We start from the raw sequence: 22,435 nt of genomic DNA, 5'->3' as shown, positions 1-22,435 counted from the left end.
TAGTTATGTCATTGAATATTTAATAACGCATACAGGAGAACTGATCCAGAAGAGAGTATATGAAAAGAGATTTGTTCTGGCAGTACAGTGGGTCATTTTAGTGGAGAAATTAAATCTTTTTCTCTCCTTGGCTGCGGTGAGAGATGGGTCTGTGCCGCCGGCGGTGCGATGTGCAGCCCATATGTGCATGGTGAGGAAAACTGATGCTGAGGTGTGAATGTGACTGACAGTGATTGCCACACCCACCTGACATGTCCCTTTCTTATCTACAATGGTAGCTTTGGCCTGCTCTGGGACCCTGCACCTTTGTGTTTTCTGGGTTGAGAGAATGTGCCTGATGGTGGGTCCCCTTGGGCACAGCTTTTGTGGAGCAGGCATCCCTTGCTCATCCCAGCAGACTAGATTCATGACACCTCTAGCGCTCCCTTCTTCTGCTTTATAAATGTGAGTAAAATCATGGGAAGAAGATGGGAAGAAAAGTCATGACTCAAGCTAAATAGAGTGTAATTCGTTGCCTTGGGGGTAGGAGGAGGAAGGGATATTAGAGGTTTGTGGTCTGGAGATTTATTCCTGTAGAGCTGGGAGGTGGCTGGCCGTCATTCAGAGATGGGAGCAGTGAGGCGTGAGAGGGAGGAGGAAGGTGACAGTGATGTGGCCCTGGGTGGGCAGATGAGCAGGCACTGACCAGCAGAGTTGCTTGCCATGAGAGATTCTCAGCCAGGGCTGAAAGCATTTTACTGACTGTGATGAATCTGAGCTCTCTTTTAGCAGGAAAGGAAACCTATTCACTGATTTGCAAGCTAAAAATTAAAACTATTTTCTTTGTACACAAGGAGGGCCTAAAGGGCTGGCAACAAGGTTGAGATCGTTTTCTGGCTGGGGGCAGTTGTTGTTGGAGGGTTCTGCTGTCTCATTCAGGCCAAGGGAGAGTCTGCATCGTTCTTGCTCATCAACCTGTCAAGTCTTCCTGTGTCTTGTGAGATACAGTACTGCAAATTCCCTTTACTGGCAGAAAACTCCTCAGCCATGATAACAGCATAATTCTGTAGTTCTGCCAAGATGGCTCTAAAGTTTTCGTTGTGATATTTAGTTACATTTGTGAATATTTTCCTTCCAGGTAAAAATTACTCCGAAGATGCTTCAGGCATGACATTCCTTTTATTTATATAGGGCACATGCAGGCACACAACGCTGCTAATGGAATATGAAGCCTTTTGTGCACTACATACCTGGATAAAAGCTGGCTTAAAGCCTCAATGTCTTGAAATTGATACCTCCATTTCATTTGTAAAGAGCTTGTCAGCTTAGCCTAAAGACAGAGTATTTCCATTTCAATCTGTTGTCTTAGTTTCTCTAAATTAACAGTGTTCCTTAGACATCTCCAGATGAGAGGCCTCCAGATCTTCAGTTCTCTTTTTTGAACATGCAGTGAAAAACATTTCACCTCAGAGTAGGTAAAGGAGGTAACAGAGAGTCCACTATTTTTGACCTCCAGCAAGAAAATTATTCCTGACTGTGAAGATTGGGTAGAACCTAATTTTAAGCATGTCCTGATTGAATAACTTCTCGAATTTCATGAGAGCAACATGTTTAGTCTACAATAGTGTATCTGGAGGAAGCCATTTCTCACAAGAACGTATAAATTTATCTATAATTTATCCATTTTATTTAATATTTATTTTTATTCTCCTAGATTACAGTTTTAATGGTGTGGCTTTGACCTTTTCCATCTACATTATAGTGAGGACAGGTCATGCTGACTGGGACCTTTATTACATGAGCTCTTGAAATGAGTTTTTCTGTGATAAACTAAACCAGGGCCATCACCTGGGGAAGATAAGAGCTGGTTTAGTCCTAATAGGCTCCCCTGATTGGATTTTTGTCCATCATACAATGTCAAATGAAGAGAGGAGTTGTGTTGTTTGTTTTTTTTTTTTTTTTTTTTTTGCCGATTAGAAAAACAAGAAATTTCAAATAGTTTAAAGTCTCAGTTAGTTTAGTATTTTAGGAATCTCACACTTTTAGGATAATACTTTAGTTATAAATTTTCTACTTACTCAGAAAGCCTTTATTTCTTTGCAGTTTATACCTGTCTTAAGACCTGTAGTATGTAACAACCAGTAATACTCCATGTTTCCAGATGAACAATAGACTTTGGGGGAGTAAAATAGACTTTCATTAAGATGCAGATACCCACAGTGCAACCCACGTCCCACCACCTGAGTGAGTGCCAAGAGCAGAGAATAGTTATTGGCTGTGGGAACTGACTGTGTCGGCAGAAACCAGATTGAGGCTTTTCCTCCAGGGTGACCTTTGAAATCAATCAGACTGTTAAAACGATAAACTTCCCAAAGATGCCTTGCTGTGTTGTGCTAATAATGCTGCCTCAGTGCTGAGGTCTGCTCTGGTTCCCTGTGCAAGTAAGGATAAGAAAATACATCTGGATTTATTGAAGGGTCATTTGGCCTATTCTTTCAGGAATATATGTGCATGCAGGGTCTTTGTCTTCCTACATAAGACTTTATGAAGTAGTTATTTATGTCTTATTTTCTCCTTTGTCATGGTATTATTAGTTGAAATCCCCAGTCAGGTGTTATATATTTGTGGTAGTGAAGAAAATGCAGGCAGCAGTATAGGTTGTACATTACTGTGAAATGGCATCTCTGGTAGATTCCAGAGATTTTCCAGTATTGGTGCCATGTTCTAAATAAGGCATCATCCCGTTGTATCTTTATTTCATTATATTTCCCAGAACTGTGAATTGTCCTCTGGCTTCCTTTTCTGCTTACACGGGCGTAGAAGCCATGCATTAGTGGGCCTAAGACACCTGGGCTTTGGGAGAGGATTAGGAATGACAGTCTGTCCTCCACTTTTTCTTGAAATACCATCATGGAGCATTTTTGATGTCTTTGATTTGAACATGAGGTAGAGTTTAGAAAAGAGAAAGAAGTGGTGAGAACACTGAGCTCTGGAGGAATAGAGCTCTGGTACAGGAATTGGTTTAGTACACAATTACTGGTATTAATAGTTTCTTTCACCAGAAGACCCATCACTGGGACTGTTGGGATAACCTATTTCTTTAAGTGTCTGCAGTGCCACAACCAAAAAAAAAAGGCCTGAGGGTGCTGGTGTGCTGTCTTTCAGCTTGGTGGGTGGTGAAGCAGTGTGAGCTGCTTTCTGGAGGATGGATCTCAGGAGGTCCTAGAGCTCTCCACCACCTCACGAGGGTGTTTGCAGTGCCACCAGTGCTTAAGGCTATTGGGTCCTGTGGTGTCTGAGGGTGTCCTTTAAGTTCTCTTGCTGATTTTGGCTGGGATAGATTTCTTTTCCTTCGTAGCAGCTCCGCAATTTCTGTACGCTGTGATTACATGAGAATCTCAGCTGCTACTAAAGAAGTGGTAAACTGGAAAGGCTTCAAAGCATTATGTGCATGTGCTGCAAACCTCCAGATCCAAAACATGAATAACTCTTTCCAGCCTTTGCCATGTTCACAGAAATTAATCATTTAAATTAAAAAAAAAATATTTATTTCTGTCTTTTGATCTCTGGTTCACAAAATGACTAACGTGAAGTTGAAAATGCTGGCAGGATCCAATAAGGATCTGGTGGCTTTGTAAGAAAATAGGTTCAGTTCTAGGAAGATGTGGGCTAGGAAAGCAAATCTAGGTTCATCTCAGCATTAGTGTGGGCTCATCAACAGTACAAGGGAGAACTGTTTTTTCTGAATCTGGTAACAGTTCCTGCTTGCTCTGAGTCATCTCCTCTAGTGGTGAACTAGTCTTTTTTTTTTCTGCTTTTGTTTTCTGTTGATAGGAAATGTAGCATAGTTCAGTAACCAGTAAAGCTTTATTTAGACTTGTCAGAAATGCAGAATTTTTTTGCTCTTCCTGGGAAGAAAAGAGGGAGATGGGGAATTTGAGATCAGATTATCAACTGAAATAAGTGTCAGTGAAGGTGAATTTTTTATTTAATTTAATTGAATGTATCTGAATTTGCAATGCTGTCCACTTTAGGAACTAGGGTTATTAAAGTGTATTTTGAAAAGAAATTCTGAAACCTTAAAGATACTAATCTCTGTCTCTCTTGAGTCTATCAGTTTGTAAGGGAAGAGTAAGGTTACCTTTTACCTGTTTGTGAGCTAGGAGTGAGACCTGAACCTAAATATCAACAAACCCTCAGTCTTAGATCTATTGCATATTCTCAAATATACGTGTGCATGCACATTTACATGGATAATTTTGCTTCCATAAAATTTTTTAATATAAAAATGCTAGAATGCAAGCGATACCTCCCTTGTTAACTGCTTCATGGTGGATCTAGTTATTAACTGAATGTAATTAAAGATACCATGTTCAAGCCTATGGACATTGTAGGGATCTGGATATACTCTTAGAGTAATGCAGCTGCAGAGAGCAAAGGAATTCTGAGTCAAATTGCAAAGGTAACAGCAGCTGGATCTTCACATGCTGCATTCATGTTGAATTAGTGGAAGCAGTTGTTTGAGGTTATCAGCAAAGTCCTCAATCCCTTTGTTTCCTCAGCAATACATGCTCTTCTATCCTGCTAGTTAGATGCTGTCCTACTAGTTTTTCAGTTGTTCATGTTGTTTTTTTCTCATGGAAGTCAAGAACTGAATGTCTGGTGGGAGGAAAGAAAAGACAGAAGGCAAGCCAAAAGTAGTAATTTAGTGAAAAAAACATTCTGCTAGTCTTTATACAGCATAAGGAAAGCCCCAAGACACAAATCTTAAACTAAAGAGATTAAGCTGTTAAACTACATAGGCCAGAATCTGAATCTGCATTCAGTTTAGGGGTTTGTTTGTGCAGCACAGCATGCTGTGTGCCCTTATTTTTCTTTGGACTTGAGACCCATGAATTTTCAAATCTACTTGTAGTTGACTCAACACAAAGATAGTTGGCTACTGTATGTCTGCAGTCTGAGCCAGACTTTCTGTGCTCTCTGTAGCTGTTACTGTGAGTAGGCAGGATATTCAGATTCATACAAGGCCAAACAATGTCTGTAGGCTTAATTCTAAGCCTATTATCCTCCACAATGTCATGTTAACAGTGCTCTTTTATAACCTTTAAAATGTGTTTTATGTATTCATCTGCAATTCCATGTTATTATGCTGTTTTTCCTGCTCAGTGGACTGTCTTTCCATGTGAAGCTTATAGGCAAGCATTGAAGCTGGGTCAATTGAAGGAGTCTGGGGCACTGGCATCTTTGTAAAAACAGATGCAGGTTTTTCCCCAGAGAAGGAAAACACCTTCTACCTCTCCTCTTTTCCATTCAAAAACATTGCATAAAATCCAAGAAAGGATTCTGGAGGGTGGGAACCAAAGGCTGTTTACCCAAATGCCCTTTTCTTGCTGGAGGTGTTGTGGAGCAGGTTGTGTTGGTGGCATTGGGCTAGCAGGAAGCTGACAAAGAAGGTTGGACAGCAAATGTTTGTGTAAAGTTCTGGTCCTTTTACTCCTGTGCAGCCCCTTGTAAGTAGTGAGGTGGCAACATGGTCACTGGGTCAAAAATTTGGGACAAGATGATTCAGGCATTGTTTGTGGCTGTTGAAGAGCATGTGCAGTAGAGAAAAGCACCACCAGTTGAGTACACTTGCATTCATTTTCCTTAGCAATTGAGGCAAATACACTGTAAGGCAGAGGTGGAAGCACATTACAGGTCTCCACTAGCAATATCTGCCTATGTTGGCTCTCTGGGAGGCACTAAATTATAGGCAGGTCCTGGTGCCAGGGCTGGGACGGCAGAGAAGCCGCATGTTTTGCCAGGGAGCCTGAGACTGGAGGAGAGACAGCTGTTGTCCAAAGCAAAAGGAACATGCATGGTTTTAAGATGACAAAGCAAAGACCTCCAGGCATGGGAGCAGCTAAGGAAACTCTTTGATCAGGGAAAAAGCTGAGCTGTGACACTCCTGGTCTGGATTTCAAAGGCATTCAGCAGCCACTGCTCCCTGGGAGGAGACACAGCCTGTGCTCCTGTGCAACTGAGGAAGCTCAGGTGTCCCAGGACTGAGCTGGCAATGATCTTAATATAAGTACAGGTTACCCAAAAGACAGTAATTTCATGCAAAATTGGGGAGAGTGCCATGCTTTGGGTGTTATGTGGGGCTGATGTTAGTGATGGAGCGGGTGGTGCAATCCTACAGGCGTTGGGGTTACTGAATAATACAGCTGAGAAAAGCAGCCCCATTGTGATGGTGCCTCTCAGGAGAGGGCAGCCTGGTGGAGGGGGAGGCTGAGCTCTGGGCTGACAGAGTTATGAAAGACACCTCCTAAGAGCTGCTTAATATCCTGGATCCAGTAGCCTTTCTGTCATGACTTGTCATGACTGAAAAGACTTTGTGTTCGTGCCATGGAAGTGATGTTTAGAGGAGTGGTTCTCTTTCTCAGACAAAACAAAGAAGAAGAGGACTTTTCTCTTTTTATTCATATTCTTACTGTCCAAGGTAAGTGCAGACTTGTCCCAAAAATGACAAAAGAGAGATGTTATGCAGGACTAAATGTGGTTTTCGTCAATGGAGGCGATAGTTTTAAAAGTAATACAGAAAATGTAAAAAACCCTTCAGAATCACAGAATATTCTGAGTTGGAAGGGACTCAGAAGGATCATCGAGTCCAACCCTGAAATGAATGGCCTGTTGTTTTGTTTTTTTAATAGTTAGTACTTCCTTTGCTTCCTCACCCTTCTATTTATTTGTGGTATTCCTGTTCTATCATATTTTAAAAATAATCTCCCGAAGTAAATAACATCAACCTTTTTTTTCCTGTTTCCTTACTAATTATTTACTTTTTTTTTCAAACAGAATAGGGGGTTGGAAAATTAAATAAAGACTTCCAAAATAACAAGCTCCAGAAAATTTTATTTAATTTGTGGGTTTATTCTGCTTGCTCTCGGTCTCTCTCCCCCCCCCCCCTTTTTTTTTTTTTTAAGAAGATCTTTATTAATTTAGTCTAGTAACTTAGTGCTTATATTAAATTAATATAATAAAAGTCAGGGTCCTCACATAACGTTTCCCAAATGTGAAGCAGCATCTATTACATGAGGCACAATCTTTTTACTGTAAAATGTAAACTTGATATGTAGAATTACAAGGCATCAAACTGTTTAGTGTACGTTATTTAAGTCAAATACTTGAGTACAGTCATGCTGGAGGAAAGAAATGGGCAATACTAGCATTCAAAAAATTGAAAACTCAAACCAAGCTTCGTGTATCAAAGCGATTTTCATCTGTGAATGTACTCTGAAGTTCAGAATTAAACCTTGTAACACAGTCTTTCTCTTGATAGTCACACCCATATTTCTGTAAACATTTTGATATATAATCATACAAATATCATATATAATAATGAAAATGCATAGTCTGTGTTCGAGTCTGTGTATTGATATGGATGGGCAAGCCAAAAAGGCCAGATATGAGTGTTTAAATTGACCAGCTCATAGACGTGTTGTTGCAGCACAAACTTTCATTCTACAAACTATGGTACACAGAGTTTGTGACAGCATTTTAAAACAGCAAAAATGAAGACTTCCAGCAACAGCAGTACAAGGGGCTTTGTGCTGCCAGAGCTTTGGGTAGTTCAGCTGTGCCTTCCCCTTGGGTGAAAGTCCCCCTTTTGTGCAGAGCCCTGAAGTTGCACAAGTCTCATGAGCTGGGTGGAGTGTTCGTCATTCTGGGAGTGTGGGTGTTCCTGTTGATTTGTGGATGTGTACATCACAGTGTAATCACATAGTTTATTCCTGTTCTCTCACTGAATTATTTATTATGGACTGAAACGAGGAAGGAGGGGGATTCTTTTGTATTGGCGTAAACATAGGATTATGTGCATTGTGTGCTTTCAATCACTAAATCACCGATATGTCAATTGACATAATACAGCCTACCTCACAGGGATGTTGCAAAGTTCAATTAATTAATGTTTTTAAAGTGTGCTGGGATCCTTTGATGTGAGGCGCTTTAGAAGTACAGGGGAGGGTTATGTTGATTATTTTTCCCATCTATTACCCCAATATGTCACTGGCTGAAATTCAGTAGGATTGTATGAGCACCCTTATAATGATGGGCAAAGGCAGCATAATATTTTTTTAAATTTCCCAAAGAGATAGAAAAGGCAGCTCAATAATATAATACAAAAATTAATATAGTCAGGTTTTTTTATTTTTCCTGTTGCTTTTTTCTCCTTTCTGCTTGAGAAGTCATTCCCTTTGCTGGATTAACAATAATAACTACAAATTATGGCTTTATGTTGTTACAGTTTGATGATATACTGCAGCCAGGGTAGAGGTTAGAAACACAGGCTGAGTTATTATGTACTGCAGGGTAGTGATTTCCTGCAAACTGATTTATGGATAAATAATTCTATATACTTATTACATGGGACAGGCGGTTTTTAATTTCTGTAACAAAGCACAGCTGAACAAAGGAAAATTACATGCTAAAGCATAGGGACAGGATGCCTCTGAAGGGGATAACCAGATGCAATCAATGTCACAAGAGCTTTCCCATCTTGTAGTGAGCCCTGCAGTAGTGGCTGATAGAGAAATGGCTTGATGGTCCCAGAAGTGGAGCTTTTATTGCATGTCTCATTGAGGTCTTTCATTTGGACTTGTAAAAGGAATCAAAAGTATTTGAGTGCTAATGTTAATCTGCAGTTTCTTCTGAATGTCTGTTGTGTTGATAAGAGCTGTTAAAAAGTAAGCTGTTTGATCAAAACTACTTGACTGAATTCACAAGGCAGCAGCAAATGTTGGTTGTGTTCTTCATTCAGCCCTGTGTTTGCAGTCTGGCACTCTTGGGCTGTGATCCTGAAGTCCCTGGAATGCAAGGAAGTGAATCCTAGGATACCTAGTACAGCTCTGGAATGCCACAGCAACGTGAGCCGTGGCTGTGATCTGGTATAACACTTCAGATTCAAACTTGCTCTGTATATTTTGGAGTAGTAAATATAGCCCAGGAGATCTCATGCTGGGCTGGGTACTGCCTACTCCCTCTGCCTTTCCCAAGATCACACAGACACCGTGCTGAGCCGAGTCTGGCTGCACAGGCACATGTTCTTGTCTGAGCTGGATGTAGCTGTTGTGCTACAGCCTGCAATCTCAGTGAACATGGAGCTCGAATGTAAGAAACAGGCTTTGCACTTTTCCAGCCTGACTGTGTCCATCAGTCCACAAGGAGAGCAATCACCTGCTTGAACACTTCACCCTATATGAGTCTCAGCAGGTTGTATTTGCTTGGGCTGTAGAAAATGGGAGTTTTTGGTGTGGTGCATCAAGAATTCAAATAGTCTGTCTGTTTAGTGTTAACAAGTGCTTTTCTTAACAATATTTGGTAAGGAATCAGTATTCTCTGCTATCCTTCTTTTTCCCCTTTTAGCCAAAGAATGCAAAATTCCTTCTCTTTTCCTCTGTATGCATTTGAGCATATATTACTCGAGATTCATTTTCTGTCTCCAGAAAAAATGTTGAGGAGGGCGTGGTGATGCTAATAGGAACTTCCAAAATGCCCTTCATTTGATCCCATGACTTAATTTTAACCCTGGCAGATTAGCATTTTAAATAAATTGCATTAATCCTCTGTATGCATTTGCATTAATACTACAAGTATGCATTTAAGATGTAACTCAGGTAGGCTCATAACTTGTGAAAGGTGAAATCAGGAGTACAATCATGGTGGGAGCAGGGAATAGTTTGAAGGGAGCCAGTGGCAGGATGAGGTGTGTTCTGGTCCTATTTGCTCTGTGTGGCCACAAAAAGGAATTTGGAAAATGCCCTATTTTAAGAATTTAATTTTACATCAGTGATGTATTGAAGGATACCTGAGGTTCCTCAATGATTACTATGGGGTTATCCAGATAAAAAGTTACCTGTGCAGGTGACTGGGAGATGCAGGACCCAGACCTCATTCTGTTTATGACCCAGAAGTGTCGTAGCTGGACTATGATATGTTCTAAACCCCAGATGTGGCATTCTTAGAAGGAGTGTACTGTGTGGCTATCTTTCTGTTTGCAAAGACAAATGAGGCTTCTAGCCCATATAGATAAATAATTTTTATGGGACAGTATAAGCTACATAATAATGAAAAGGGATTGCCAGCTTAGCTGTATTTTTCTAGAAAGCAGCTTTTTGTCTTTTTATGTTTATGCTCTTGATGAAAGTAGTTATTCTGGAAGTCTTCCTTAGCTCCAGCCTTGCATCCGTTCAGTTCCCATCTCACCAGGGTGAAGTTCCAGGAATAATCCCAGTGCTTTAGATCCATCACTCTTTCAGATGATATTGTAAAAAAGCTCATGAAGATCCTGTGATGAGTTCTGCTCAGTAGAGAGGTCAGCTATGATGTAGCAGGTCAAGGCTTCTGCTCAGTGTGGTGTTCTGCTCTCACTTGCAGAGTTATCACTTTCTTCTCCAAAGGAACTGCATTTTAAGTGAAACTAAATTGGAAGCACCCTGTCAGGGTGCCACATCACTGGCCTAAGTGGAATGACAGCAGTGAATTGCAGTGGTTATGTGCAAACCTGACACTCAAGCTTGTAGAAGTTTGCCCACTGCTCTTCTTGTGGGTAAAGGGAGTTATGCAAGTTTCAAGCTAAGTTAGTCTGCCCTTTTTCCCTGTCTCCATTTTGATGAAGCTGAGGCTTAAACTTAATAAAAGACCTGACTACAGAAGTACATGCTGTTCAGGAAGCAACAGCCAGTGTCAACAAAGATCTCTTCTAAAATAGTTCTGAAAAAAAACCTTTTGAGAAAACTGGTTTCTTTATTGTCTCTAATTGCCTAACTGGCCTGGGATCCATTGAGCCACTTCTCGATGAGTTCTTGAAAGCTGTTCTAGTGCATGGCCATTTTTCGAGTGGCATTGAAATCTGTTAAACTTTCCCTTCAAAAAACTTTCACAGGAAAAAGTCCCTACTGATACAGGAAAGAGAACAAAATTCATTAACAGACAAGTTTTGGAAACTCAGGGAAGATGTGTTTTTGGATTTCCTGAGCAGTCTGATCTGCTCTGCATTATCCACACATAATTTTGAGAAGGTCTGGAGCTGGCAGAGGAGTGATACTCCCAGAGCAGTAGTATATTCATTAATAACACAGTGACCTTTGCTCGTTCCTGTCCCCACTCCCAAGTCTCAGCTGTGGTAGGATAAAAACTCAACCAGGCCAGTTAAAGTGATTTCTTTTAAGTCCTGAGCTGTAGTGTTTGAAATCAATGTGAGGAACAATAAAAAATGTGTATGTTGAAGTGACCCCTTGCTACCAGACTACTTTCATCCTGGAGTTGCTGTTATACTGGAAACACTCAATCCTAGATGAGAAGGGACCTTTTTAGGGAGCAAATTTTGGTCCACTCAGTTTTTACTGAGGCGTCATTCAGAGATATGTTCTACCATGCAGAGAAGACGTTTGCTCAACAAGCTGGCATCATCTTCCCAGTCACAGCCCAAGAGTTTCCTTAAGTACAGCGTTGGTGCCATGAAATATGCACCTGTGAAATCTGCTGAGGAGCTGAATGGAAGCCATGGCTTCTGGCTATGGTTTGGACCAGCTTAATGTGCTCTGGAAAAAATATTTCACACGTCACATCACACCGGCTGAAAAAACAGCGGACATCAGCAGCGCTGGAACGCAGAGTAAAGGACTCGCAGCAGGTGCTAACGTGCAGAGGCACCGAGCATTATGGTAACACCTGTGTTTGCTTAAATCCAGCCAAAACAATTTCCTTTCCAGTTGTAGAGGAGGATTAAGGGAAAAAAAAAAAAAATCTACCTACCTGCCAGTAGTAGCAGACATTCCTGTAAAGCAATTTGCATAGTATTTCCCATGGTGTGCTCTGGCTGCCTGGGGTTTTTTCTCTTTACACTTTTTTAGTTTGGGGGACACCTTTAGTAGCTTCAGTGCCCCCCCAGCCATCTCTTTGTCCCCTGCCAGCGTTGCCAGGCCTGAGCAGTTGCAGATGGTGTGCTCTCTGAGTGCTTTCCTTAATTGAATGAAAAATAAAGCCTCTTGTAAAATATTACCAATTTAGATGTGACTTATGGGGCACATATGATGCTTATTTTTTCAATTACATGAAAACTTGGCGTGGTTAAACATAGGAAGCCAAGTGTTCTGTGAAGCCAGTATAGATTTCTGGATTTTTAGGTGATTTTACTTTAAATTATTATATACCAGAAGGGGGTGAAAGAAGTCAGCAGCTAAACTGTGTTTTCCCAGCATGTATTTCACTCAGTGGACCCTTGATGCTCATTTCATGACTAATATATGCTGTACTATATGGATTTCTTGTTGTCACCAGAGATAACATTAAGTAAACTATCCCCTTAAGAAAAACAGCTTTTCTTGGCAAGTGGAATATGACTCAAGGAACCAGCACTGGAGACATACGGCGCTGTGAATGAGTGCTGTGTGTTACTCTACTGGATCTGAGTCCAGGCACTATTTATACTGCAGCATATTCAGCACCAGATTGTTAAATCTTAATACTGAAACAGTGCATCATTTAAATGTTTTTGTTCTGTTTATGTCCCATTTTCAAGCATTGGATATCAAGCAACACTTAGTAACTTTTTGTTTCATTTGGACAATATCTCTCCTTGACAAAAGCTTTCTAATCTGCTCTTGAAACATTAGCCTGCCTGTACCACTATGTTACAGTGAAATTTTGTGCCACTGAGGATGAACTAGGTCACTTCCAGCTTCTTTCAGTATGTGCTGACAGAATGCCTTTCAAAGCAGTACATCAGGGGTAAATGCGAAGATTTAAGTGCTACACAAAAGGAACTGTACTAAAATTATTCCCTCTTCAATCTGCATAGGAATGGGGAAAAAATATTCCATAGCAGGTACTTCATGGGCTCATTTTGTTCTGTTATTGTCTCTGTTCAAGAAGCTTTGTTTCATTGTTTCAGTGTGGTATTTATTTTATGATCATGTTTGGGAGATCAGGATAAAGAGCTGTTGAGCTGTTGTCATTTATTTCGATCTGATAGTTCCAGAGCTGGTGAAGAACTGGGAGTAGAAAGTGAGGAGGAGAGAGCTGAAGTTTCTTGGCATCACAGCATCCTTCCAGATACTCAGGAAGAGCTCTTGGTGTGCCTGTTATCGCAGAAGAAGTAGTTTTCTCCTGTATTAGTGTGTTAGTGTATTTCTGGCAGTTGAGTTTATGGATGTCTTTTCCAAGATCCAACAGTATATAAGGAAACTTCAAAAGGCATCAGTTTAAATGGGAGAATGGTGTTTTGAAGGGCTGAGCTGAGGAAAGTTAAGGGAGCAGTACAGCAGGGCAATGGGAACACGATGAAGGAGGAAATAAAAGCAGTAATGGCAATAGTGCAGAACAAGGTTGAACTGCTTTGCTGTCATGTAAAATGGCACTGTGGCTTTCTTTGTGTGGTGTCTTCCTGGAAGTCATTCCTGGGTGTTAGTCATTGTTTTTGGTGTGGGTGGGCCCTCTGCAATTGTCTAAACAGAAATAATACCTCTGCACCAAATGGTTTACCATCCAAGTTTACAGCCTTTGTGACAAGCTCATCCAGAAGAGGTGATGATCCCTATTAAAGAATGAACAGAAGTAGAAATAGAACTTACAGCATTCTCACTCGCCCCCAGAATCCTATTTTGGATCTGCGGTCAGCAGCTCACATTTGTTTGGTTTTGGGTGGCTTTTTTTCTCACAAAGAAAAGCAACCGTCTGCATAGTGCAACTTGCATCTGGGAGTGAACTCTTCCTACTTGGTGGGTTTCCAGTGGCATCCATCCACTGGGAATCGTACCATGCTTAGACTGTCACTGTGTGCTGAAAGCCCACACGTAGGAATTATCCCATTCAAGTCAAAAGTGATGCATTTATTTACCGAAAGGTTTTTGTAGACTGAAAAATCAGGACTAGAGAGTATTTAAAGCTTATTCTAACTTAGAGAACTAGACTCTAATGGGATGATGAAAGATGTGAAGGGAGGAAGTCTCCTGTGCTTTCTTGAAGTAATTTAAGAGCCAGGAACATGTCAGCCACTGTCTGTTAAGAATTTAAATCTATTCCTGCTCTTCTCCATTGTTTGTTTCAGGAGTCAGCAGAACACATCTTTCTGGGCAAGAGTGCAATAAACCTCAAGGCAGATTTTGAGTCTTGGGAGCAAACAATATTATCAAAGGGTGTAGTAAATGGCAGGTAAAATATAAAATATGAATTTTTTGTTTTCTTTTCAGGAATAATCAAGCTTGGGAGGTGGAATCCCCTCCCTCTCAGTTATGTGACTGATGCACCAGATGCGACAGTAGCCGACATGCTACAAGATGTCTATCATGTTGTGACATTGAAAATCCAATTACAAAGGTGGGCGTTTCTGAACATCTGTCCTTCTCTATTCTCTGAGCTGCTCTGTCGGTTACAGCATTACTACAGAGATTAGCACATCCTGTCTTCATTAATTTCGGGTCTTTTGATGAAATGAAAGGAAAATGAAGAGAAGGGTGGGTCACCTGGCAGCTTTTTGGTGCATGTTCCAACTGATATTGTATGTTTTCTGAAGTAGCAATATGGTAGCAGAGAGGGGAAGGGCAGAAACTCAGTCAAGTTTATAACGCTTTTAAAGGCAGACCTTTCGACAGTCCCTAATTTAATGGATTCTTAAGGTCTAATTGTATCAAATAATAAACTCCTTGCCTTTTTCTAGGGGCTGCATTGTGAGAATCCAGGTCTTCTACTGCCAGTCACTGAGATAGGGAGGAGGGGAGGTTTTCCGACTTTTCTTTTTTTTCTCCAGTGGTTTTCCCAGCAAAAAGAAGACAAGGAGGGAAAATGTCACTGCAGCGGCATTTGGAAAATATTTTCCTTCCCTGAATACTGGTGCTGATTAGCAAAGCAAAAGCTCACTCCAGTTTTACACTTACTTGCCCTCCCTTCCTCCCTCTTTTCCCCACCCCCTTTCTTCTTCCCCTTTCTTTCTGTTGGCCTTCAGAAGAGTTCTCAAATAGTTACGGATGTAAGGAGGTGTGACAGGTCCCTTGCAGTGCATGGCACACTCTGGTCACGCTGGTAAGCCTACCTTGCACAGCCTGCTGTAGCTGTATGGCCAGGACATGCCAGAGGAAAGACTAAAAAATAAGTCTGGAATAAATTGCCAACAATTCTTTGAAGGTCTGGCTTGAAGAGAAGAGGGGTCCACAGGGACACGTGTGTGTCCTTTTGGTGGCAGGTACATATCCTCCAACTGTTCAGTTCAATTTAGAATTTGCAAGTAGTTGGTGCCTCACTGACATTAAACTCCCAGACAAGAACATTTCTTTCTTGTTATATCTCTGATAGTGCTTGAGGTTTCCAGTTCCCATGAACAGGTCTTTCCTTGGTTTTATATACTGGTATCTTTTTTCAGCTAGACTGCATCTCTGCTACATAGTTGTAAAAGAGCATCTAGACCCTGTAAGTGCTATGAAACTGGAGTGCAGTAACTCATTTCCTCAGAAGTGTGAGTTACCAGGAGTCCATCTAGCCTATTGTCACAAGATTAGGGTCTCATTCTTTTTCTTCAAAATGCCTGAATGCCTGGATGCAATGTAAGTAAAAGATAGCCCATGACTTTGAGATAAAGATGATCACTGACTACTTGAACTCCTCAAGCCCAACTGAATGTCCATCTCTGAGGGACAAGTCAGGCTGTAAGGGCAGAAGGCAGAACCCCCTCAGAGGTTGACTGGAGAACACACATTAATTTGCTCTGGTAGAAATGGCAGTGATAAGCTTCTACCAGCTTTTTTGTTGTGTTTCTCGGGCCTGTCCCTGTGCATGTAGACACAAACCATAAGCTTGTTAGATTAAAAAAGGCACAAGTCACATGAAGACAAAAGCTTCAGTACATATGCAGTTCTTGTAGATTGAAAGTGAGAATCAACTACACGTGACAGATGTTGGGCATATGGCTTAATGTGTTTCTGAAAGGCTCTTGGATACTTCAGTGATAAGGGCAGTATAAGAACCCCTACGAAATTAAACTAATTTTTCAAAGTCTTGCCTCCACACAATGAGGGCCCTTACTGTTTAGGGATTTTGTTAGTGGCAGTGCAGCTTATATGTTTATTTTTCTAGCCCAGCAGGAGTACCTTTGTCTGAAGAGTATGACTTCATCCAGCCATTTCTGGGGCTTGCTTTATGCAGTTTCTTTGCTCTCCATCAAGCCCCAGAGGGAATAGCTATGCACACATATAATACCATGGGAGGATTAGCTGCTATGTGTCGAACTGCACATCTTCTGGTAACCGTGCTTGATGGGAAGGTGACAGAGGGGAGAAACACCTTGATGGGCTGGTCAAGCAGGAAACTTCAAGGTTGTGCTTGTTGCTTAAAGTTCTATAGCACCGGTATGCAAAATGTCATTATCTGTGAAGGTGATGTTTCTATCTACTTTTTACTTTCTGTTTCAACAGTTGTTCAAAGTTGGAAGACTTGCCAGCAGAGCAGTGGAACCATGCCACAGTTCGCAATGCCTTAAAGGAACTGCTCAAAGAGATGAATCAGAGCACATTAGCCAAAGAATGCCCTCTCTCACAGGTCAGTGCTTTTAACAGGCTTAGGGAAAGAAAGATTTGCAAGAACTGAAGCTCATATTTGTTCAGTAAAGAACCTAGACTAAAGAGTTCCATAAATAAAGTTGTTGTTTTCTTTAGAAAGGAGAAATTCTAATTAATATAATAAAGAGTATCGATACCATGTTTTCTCAGTGGGTTGCTGGGTGAAAATTGTGAATGAATTGGTTGGTTTTCAGAGGGATTTAAATTCTTTATTTAGATTTTTATCTGAACCTTTTGTAATAGGGCTAATGATCCTCAAGTGCAAGATTTGAGTGGCTTCTTCCCACTAGCAGAGGCTTGCCTTCCCCACTAACCCATAGGTAGCTCTCATCAGCCTCCAAATATGACTAAAAGTATGCAGTTTTAACACTTGTGCTTCAATTTCTAGGAAACAGCAACAAAAAAATGTATATGTAATTATGTTAAAAAAAGAACAAAAACTCAGTCTCATTCTCCATGACTGCTTTATAATCGGCAGTGAAGTCATGTCTAAGACACAGGTTCCTACAGTTGTCATGAGCTCTATTTGTACTTCAGATTGTCATAATGAGAGATTCATAAAATTTTCATGACCGAGTCCTCCTTGCCTCTTAGAAAAAAACAGAATAACACTTCAGCACCCAGACCAGGTAACTTTGCTAGGCGTGAAAAATACATTGCCTTCTAAAAGCTGTATTAGAATCATAGGTTAATCTGTTGATTGTATCTTTCAAAAGTCAAAACATCAGTAATCCTTGCTTGCTAAAAATTCGTTGCTTTGCTAGACTGCATCCAACATTTTTTCTGCCATGGTTGCCTGTCTTGCGTTGCGCTGTGTGTTCATCTTGTGATTCATGATCCAAAGTCTGCATGAACCAAGAGAATTCCTTGTATTCCTCACAAATTTGCCTTGCTGTGTTATGATTACAACTCCAGGGAAAGTGTAGAGGTGAGATACAGAGCAGAATTTAGATCTCTGCAATTGGCAGGAATTACATTCCTCATCTTCCTTAGCCATGCGGGATCTGCAGAACTAACAGGGCTGGAAAGGCTGTGTAAGGAAAAGCCCTGTAACTTGCCTTATTTACCAAAGGAGTAACAGTGACTCCAGATATGCACAGACCATTGAATACGCATTGAATAAGAAAGTATTTTTCCTTTCACACAGTTTAATTTCTTGAAATAGAATTATCTGTGGAATCTGGTCAGCTAATGATGATTGCAGCATATGGTTTTCTCTGCCTAGTCTTCCTCAGTATCCAGTATAATAAACTGTGCACCATTTCATATGCAGAATTCATTTGTTGTCTGGGTCCTTTTCCTCCCACTTCAGTTTCAAAACATACCAGGTGGAAATGCTGCAGTTGGTTTACTCCTTCTGTAGCCTCAGTCTGAAAGGTATTTACACAATTACTGATGGCAGAACCGTAGCAGCAAAAATTCTTGCCCCAGTATTTATTTAGTGGGCAAAACTAAAAGGAGATCTTTCTATAGGAAATTGAGCTTGCTTTCTTTTAAGCACAGGTATAAGTGACCTTGGGTAGTGGCTAACCCTTGAACTGAGACTGCAGAATGCATCTTATATTATTACTATTATTATTATTATTATTATTATTGCCATAAGAAGTTTCGGTCTGTTTTGGTTTGGCTCACAAAATGCAGAAGATACAATGGAAGGTTGTATAGGATCTGCCTATTACCATCATCTGAATATGCCTCTAATACAATTCCTTCTCCCAAATCAGTTTTAAAAAAATATCGTGCCAAATGTGAAATGTCATTACAACCCCCTTGTGGTTAATATATTATTGACAGCAGCAAATTGCAGAGTGGTCTCTTAGGAGTCAAACTGCAGAGTAAATGCTGCTGTTTATTAATGTGTTCACGGTGTCTCAGGTACAGAAGTGGAGAGGGGCAGCGTGGGGAGCCCCCGCTCCCACCAGCACCAGTGCTCCGTCTCTGGTTCTCGGTGCCCGAGCTCTCCATGAAGCCCAGATGGGGATTCTGATTGCTGCTAATGGGAAATGTAATCATTCACTTTGATTTAAAATTGTTCTGTTTTTTTCTGATAGGTGTATTACATGTCTGCAGTTTAGCTACCCTTACCATACAGCTCCTGTTCAAACAAATAAATCCCAGTTAACCAAGCTGGGGGGAAGGAGGGTTCAGTAGGGACAGTGCGTGTGGCAGAAACAAATCCAATTATTTCAGCATTTCCATCTTTTCATAGAGATTTCTGTCTTTCCTGTGCATCATGTAACTCATTTCAGCGCTGGCCATGCATTTTGTCTCTGCTGGAGCAAGCTTTCTTGGGATATGAGCACGTCCCATATTTTTCTCCTTGAACTTACTGCACCGGATTTTCTTTGTGTGGATATTTCTTAGCTCCTGGTCTAAGTAGTTTTCATTCCACGTGGCTGTCATGACCACACACATACCAAACGTATCTGCTGTTTAATGGAATCTGTTTCTTCCTTAAGGATTTTCCCAGGTATAATGTGCATTATTTAGATATTTGCAATCAGTTAGTGGGGTTTTTTACCGCTCTCTTCTAAATGGATATTTCCCTTATGCAGACTTATCAAGATTCCTAACAGAAATACTCCTAGGGTTACTTTGCATTTAATAGTGAGGAGTATGTGGTTTGAAAGTTGTTATGGTTCTTTTGCCTGCTCTACATTCAAATAGTTGACGAGAATCTGTTCTGGGATTTTTCACTAAAGGTTGATTTACTGTTTGATTTTACTATTTAGTTTAAGCTTTGCTTTCTCAAATAAAGGTTAAGGGGTTAATATATTCTGTGATATTTAATAGCCCCACAATTTCAGGAATGTTGATTTCTTGTAGAACCAGAGTATCTGAGGGAGAGAAAAAAACCCAGGAACCCCCAAACTGATATGTAGACAGAGTTAAACAATTTCCTCACCCTTCCTTAGTGACTGGAAATTTAACTCAAGTGTCGTTAAAACCCTCCACATTATCTCAAGCTTGACTTTGTTCAAAATCCTTCCTCAGCAGAGGCTATCACCATGTCAGGCTTTCAGAACTCTATTGCTTGTTAAAATGCTGTGGAGCAAGGGAGGATTTATGGGCAGGGAATTGCTGCTGACTGCCACAATGCTAGGTTTATGTCTCAAAATATTGATTTTAATTAGAAAATTGAGCCTCAGTTTTAGAAATTGAAGCTTCTACTTAACAAGGCTCTTACTTCATAGCCTTCAGACTTTACTGCAGTGCACCGTAGCTTTGAGTGGAAAAGTAAAAAGAGAAAAGGCAGAAGAGCCTCTTTACTGAAAGTAAAATTACCTGTTGAAGGCTGAAAGTAATCTATGCTACGTAGGTATCCATAGTCTCTTAGTTTTGCTTACATTTTTAAGTCCTTAAAACTCAAGTGTTAGGAACAACCAGAGTCCTGTGATACTGCAGTGAACTGGGTAGAAGGATGGATAAATCTGGAAGACGGCAGGGATATTTTTGCTTTCAGAGCATTGTTAAAATTGAGTGAGCCAATGTGTAAGCCTTGTAGCTTTCCAGGGATGGCCAAGATCCCATTTTGCACAGGAGTCTTCAGGAGCCCATGGGCCAGAGCTTGAACCTATGGTGAATAGCTTGTTGGAACTGTGAGATCATCCTCACTCTTTCATCTCCAAGCAGAAAGGTCATGCAATGTGCCAGGGCTTTTTCTGAGCTTTGACGTAAATGAGGAAGGAGAGCACAAGGAAAATGTGTTTTCTGGGGAAGGTGCATTGGCTCCTGTGTGTTATTGGTGTTAAGATTGCATTTCCTTGCTGGCAGTGTACAAGTGCTGGGAATCATTTGACCCTGGAAGAGTTCAGAGAGGGGAAAAGGAGAGCAAAATGTTGTTGCTAAAAAGATGCCTCCTCTATAGCATGGATAAAGGGAGGGAAAAAAGAGAAAGGAAGAATTACTAGTCATCAGGCTGTTGGCCACTGATGGGCAGAAGCATCCCAGATATAAAATATCCTTTTTAGTGGTACTGGGTTTTGCAAAACCAGTCTGCACCTCTCTGCTTCGGTTGCTTGTACTGAGTTGCTTGGTGGAATTTGCAGAGTAGGGAGGGGTGCTGGTTAGGCAAGTGATACTTCATTTTTGCTGAGCTTTTTTGTGGGTTTTGACTGCTCTGTGTTGTAGTATGTGTAGTTTCCTTCACTCTGAATAGAACTGCTAATTTCTCTTCTGGGTGATTTTTCTCACAAGGGCTAATCACACGTTTCTATAAATTATATTAATTTAACTTATTTGCCTAACTGTTGTTCTGCAGCGAGTAGCACGGATGTTCTCCAGTTCTTGGCTGTGTGGTCTTGCTGCATTTGGAAGCAGAACAGAGACATCTGAAATGCATTATTTGGATTATGCATGCTGGAGCATCTAATCTTACCTTTAGGATCTGGTTCCTAAACCATGCTTGTTCTCACCCGGGTGCAGTGAGCATGTGTTCCTCAGTATGGCACTGCCTGTTATTATCCAACTAAAGTTTAGATATTCTAGTATCACAAGTACAAAGTAAAATAGAACTTCCCCCCCCCCCCCCCCCCCCCCCGCCTGAGCTGCAGGTCTCAGTTTAGGTCCATATTAATTTTTACATAATTTTAACGTAATTATGCAAAATAATAACAACTATTATTTTGTAATTTTATTTATGGCTTGGAATATAGAATAGAGAATAAAACCTAATGTTTTTACTTACCAAACAGTTATTTTGGTTTTGAAGTCACAAATGGATGATCATTGTGCACTTTCATGTCATTCACTTTCCCCGGAAAAGATTTCTTATTGTGGAAGATATTTTAAATCACTTTTTGTGTTTCTTTCTGTACTTCCAGAGTATGATTTCATCCATTGTAAATAGTACATACTATGCCAATGTGTCAGCAACCAAGTGCCAGGAGTTTGGAAGATGGTACAAAAAGTACAAGAAGATTAAAGGTAAATTGAATATTTTGTTACATTCCAAGTTCTTGAACTTCTGCTGACAGTTTGAGATTATTTGTTTTAAGTGAAAGTGATAATAAGATTTAATAATATTAGTGAATTTGTCTACAAAGTGAGCACAGTCACAGTACATTTGAAATTAAATCTGATCGTTTACAAACAAGTCTGGCATGAAAACACAGACCACTTTAAACATGCCTAAAATATCCTATTTAGCTGTGCTGAAAGATCAACCATGTTTTGAATTAAGCTAAAACATTTTGGAAAAAGAAATGTTCTGGTATCTCAGGATTTAAAAGCTAAATTGTGATGTAAGTTACCTTAATTGCATGTTATTCCTGAAAGTTAAAAACCTGACTTTCTAAGCTACGTGTGCCCTTGTTCTCTGTTTTCAATACCACAAAGTGTACTGGCATTCCTGCCGTGTTTTATCACGTGGAATCTGGATACCAGTGGAGGATTTAATACCTGATTGTTAGAAGACACTTCTAAATAACAATGTGCTGCACCCACTGAAGTTAAGATAAAAGTAGCCCGTTGTTTGTAATTTTTCTACAGTGAAGTTGTATGAGTTGTTTAGCAGAAAATCCCTGGGCAGCAAAATTATTCTAAATTCATCCCATTCTCACCACTGAACTGTCTGATCACCTTCTGATGGTGCAAAAAATGATGTGACAAGCATCTGTCATTCGTAGTTTTTGTTTTTATTCTTTCTTTCCTTTGCGAAGGGACTTAGATGTGCACCAGACCGTTTATTTTAGTAGGGTTTTTTATAAACACTTATGTCCTTTGAGCAGGAGTTTGAGGATAGTCAGAAGCTTTTCCATAATTCCAACTGGGTCCTCTCTCCCTAAGTGTCCATCAGCCTTGGAATTCAGGGGTATCCTGTGATAGGGTTTTTCACAGTTTTTCTCTCTGTTACACCACCGAAGGGA

The 22,435-nt window shown here is 40.5% G+C and overlaps 1 protein-coding gene across 4 annotated transcripts in view; it reads left to right on the top strand.

Moving 5' to 3' along the window:
- The window catches only part of SATB2 (SATB homeobox 2), a 218,956-nt gene that overhangs the window by 131,276 nt on the left and 65,245 nt on the right, over positions 1-22,435 (top strand). For 3 of the 4 annotated variants that reach the window (XM_027891285.1, XM_027891284.1, XM_027891286.1), the window contains 3 exons: positions 14,211-14,337; positions 16,425-16,548; positions 21,392-21,494. In XM_027891285.1, coding sequence (XP_027747086.1) covers positions 14,211-14,337; positions 16,425-16,548; positions 21,392-21,494 — 354 coding nt within the window. Of the gene's footprint in view, positions 1-1,170; positions 1,177-14,208; positions 14,338-16,424; positions 16,549-21,391; positions 21,495-22,435 lie in introns of all 4 variants that reach the window. The other variant, XM_027891287.1, reaches the window with a different exon arrangement.

The sequence above is a fragment of the Empidonax traillii genome, unplaced genomic scaffold (genome assembly GCF_003031625.1).
Source record: "Empidonax traillii isolate 1590-97213 ecotype Southwest subspecies unplaced genomic scaffold, ASM303162v1 scaffold317:size617950, whole genome shotgun sequence".
In the NCBI taxonomy this organism is placed as follows: Eukaryota; Metazoa; Chordata; class Aves; order Passeriformes; family Tyrannidae; genus Empidonax; species Empidonax traillii.
This window is presented reverse-complemented; position numbering and strand designations above follow the sequence as displayed.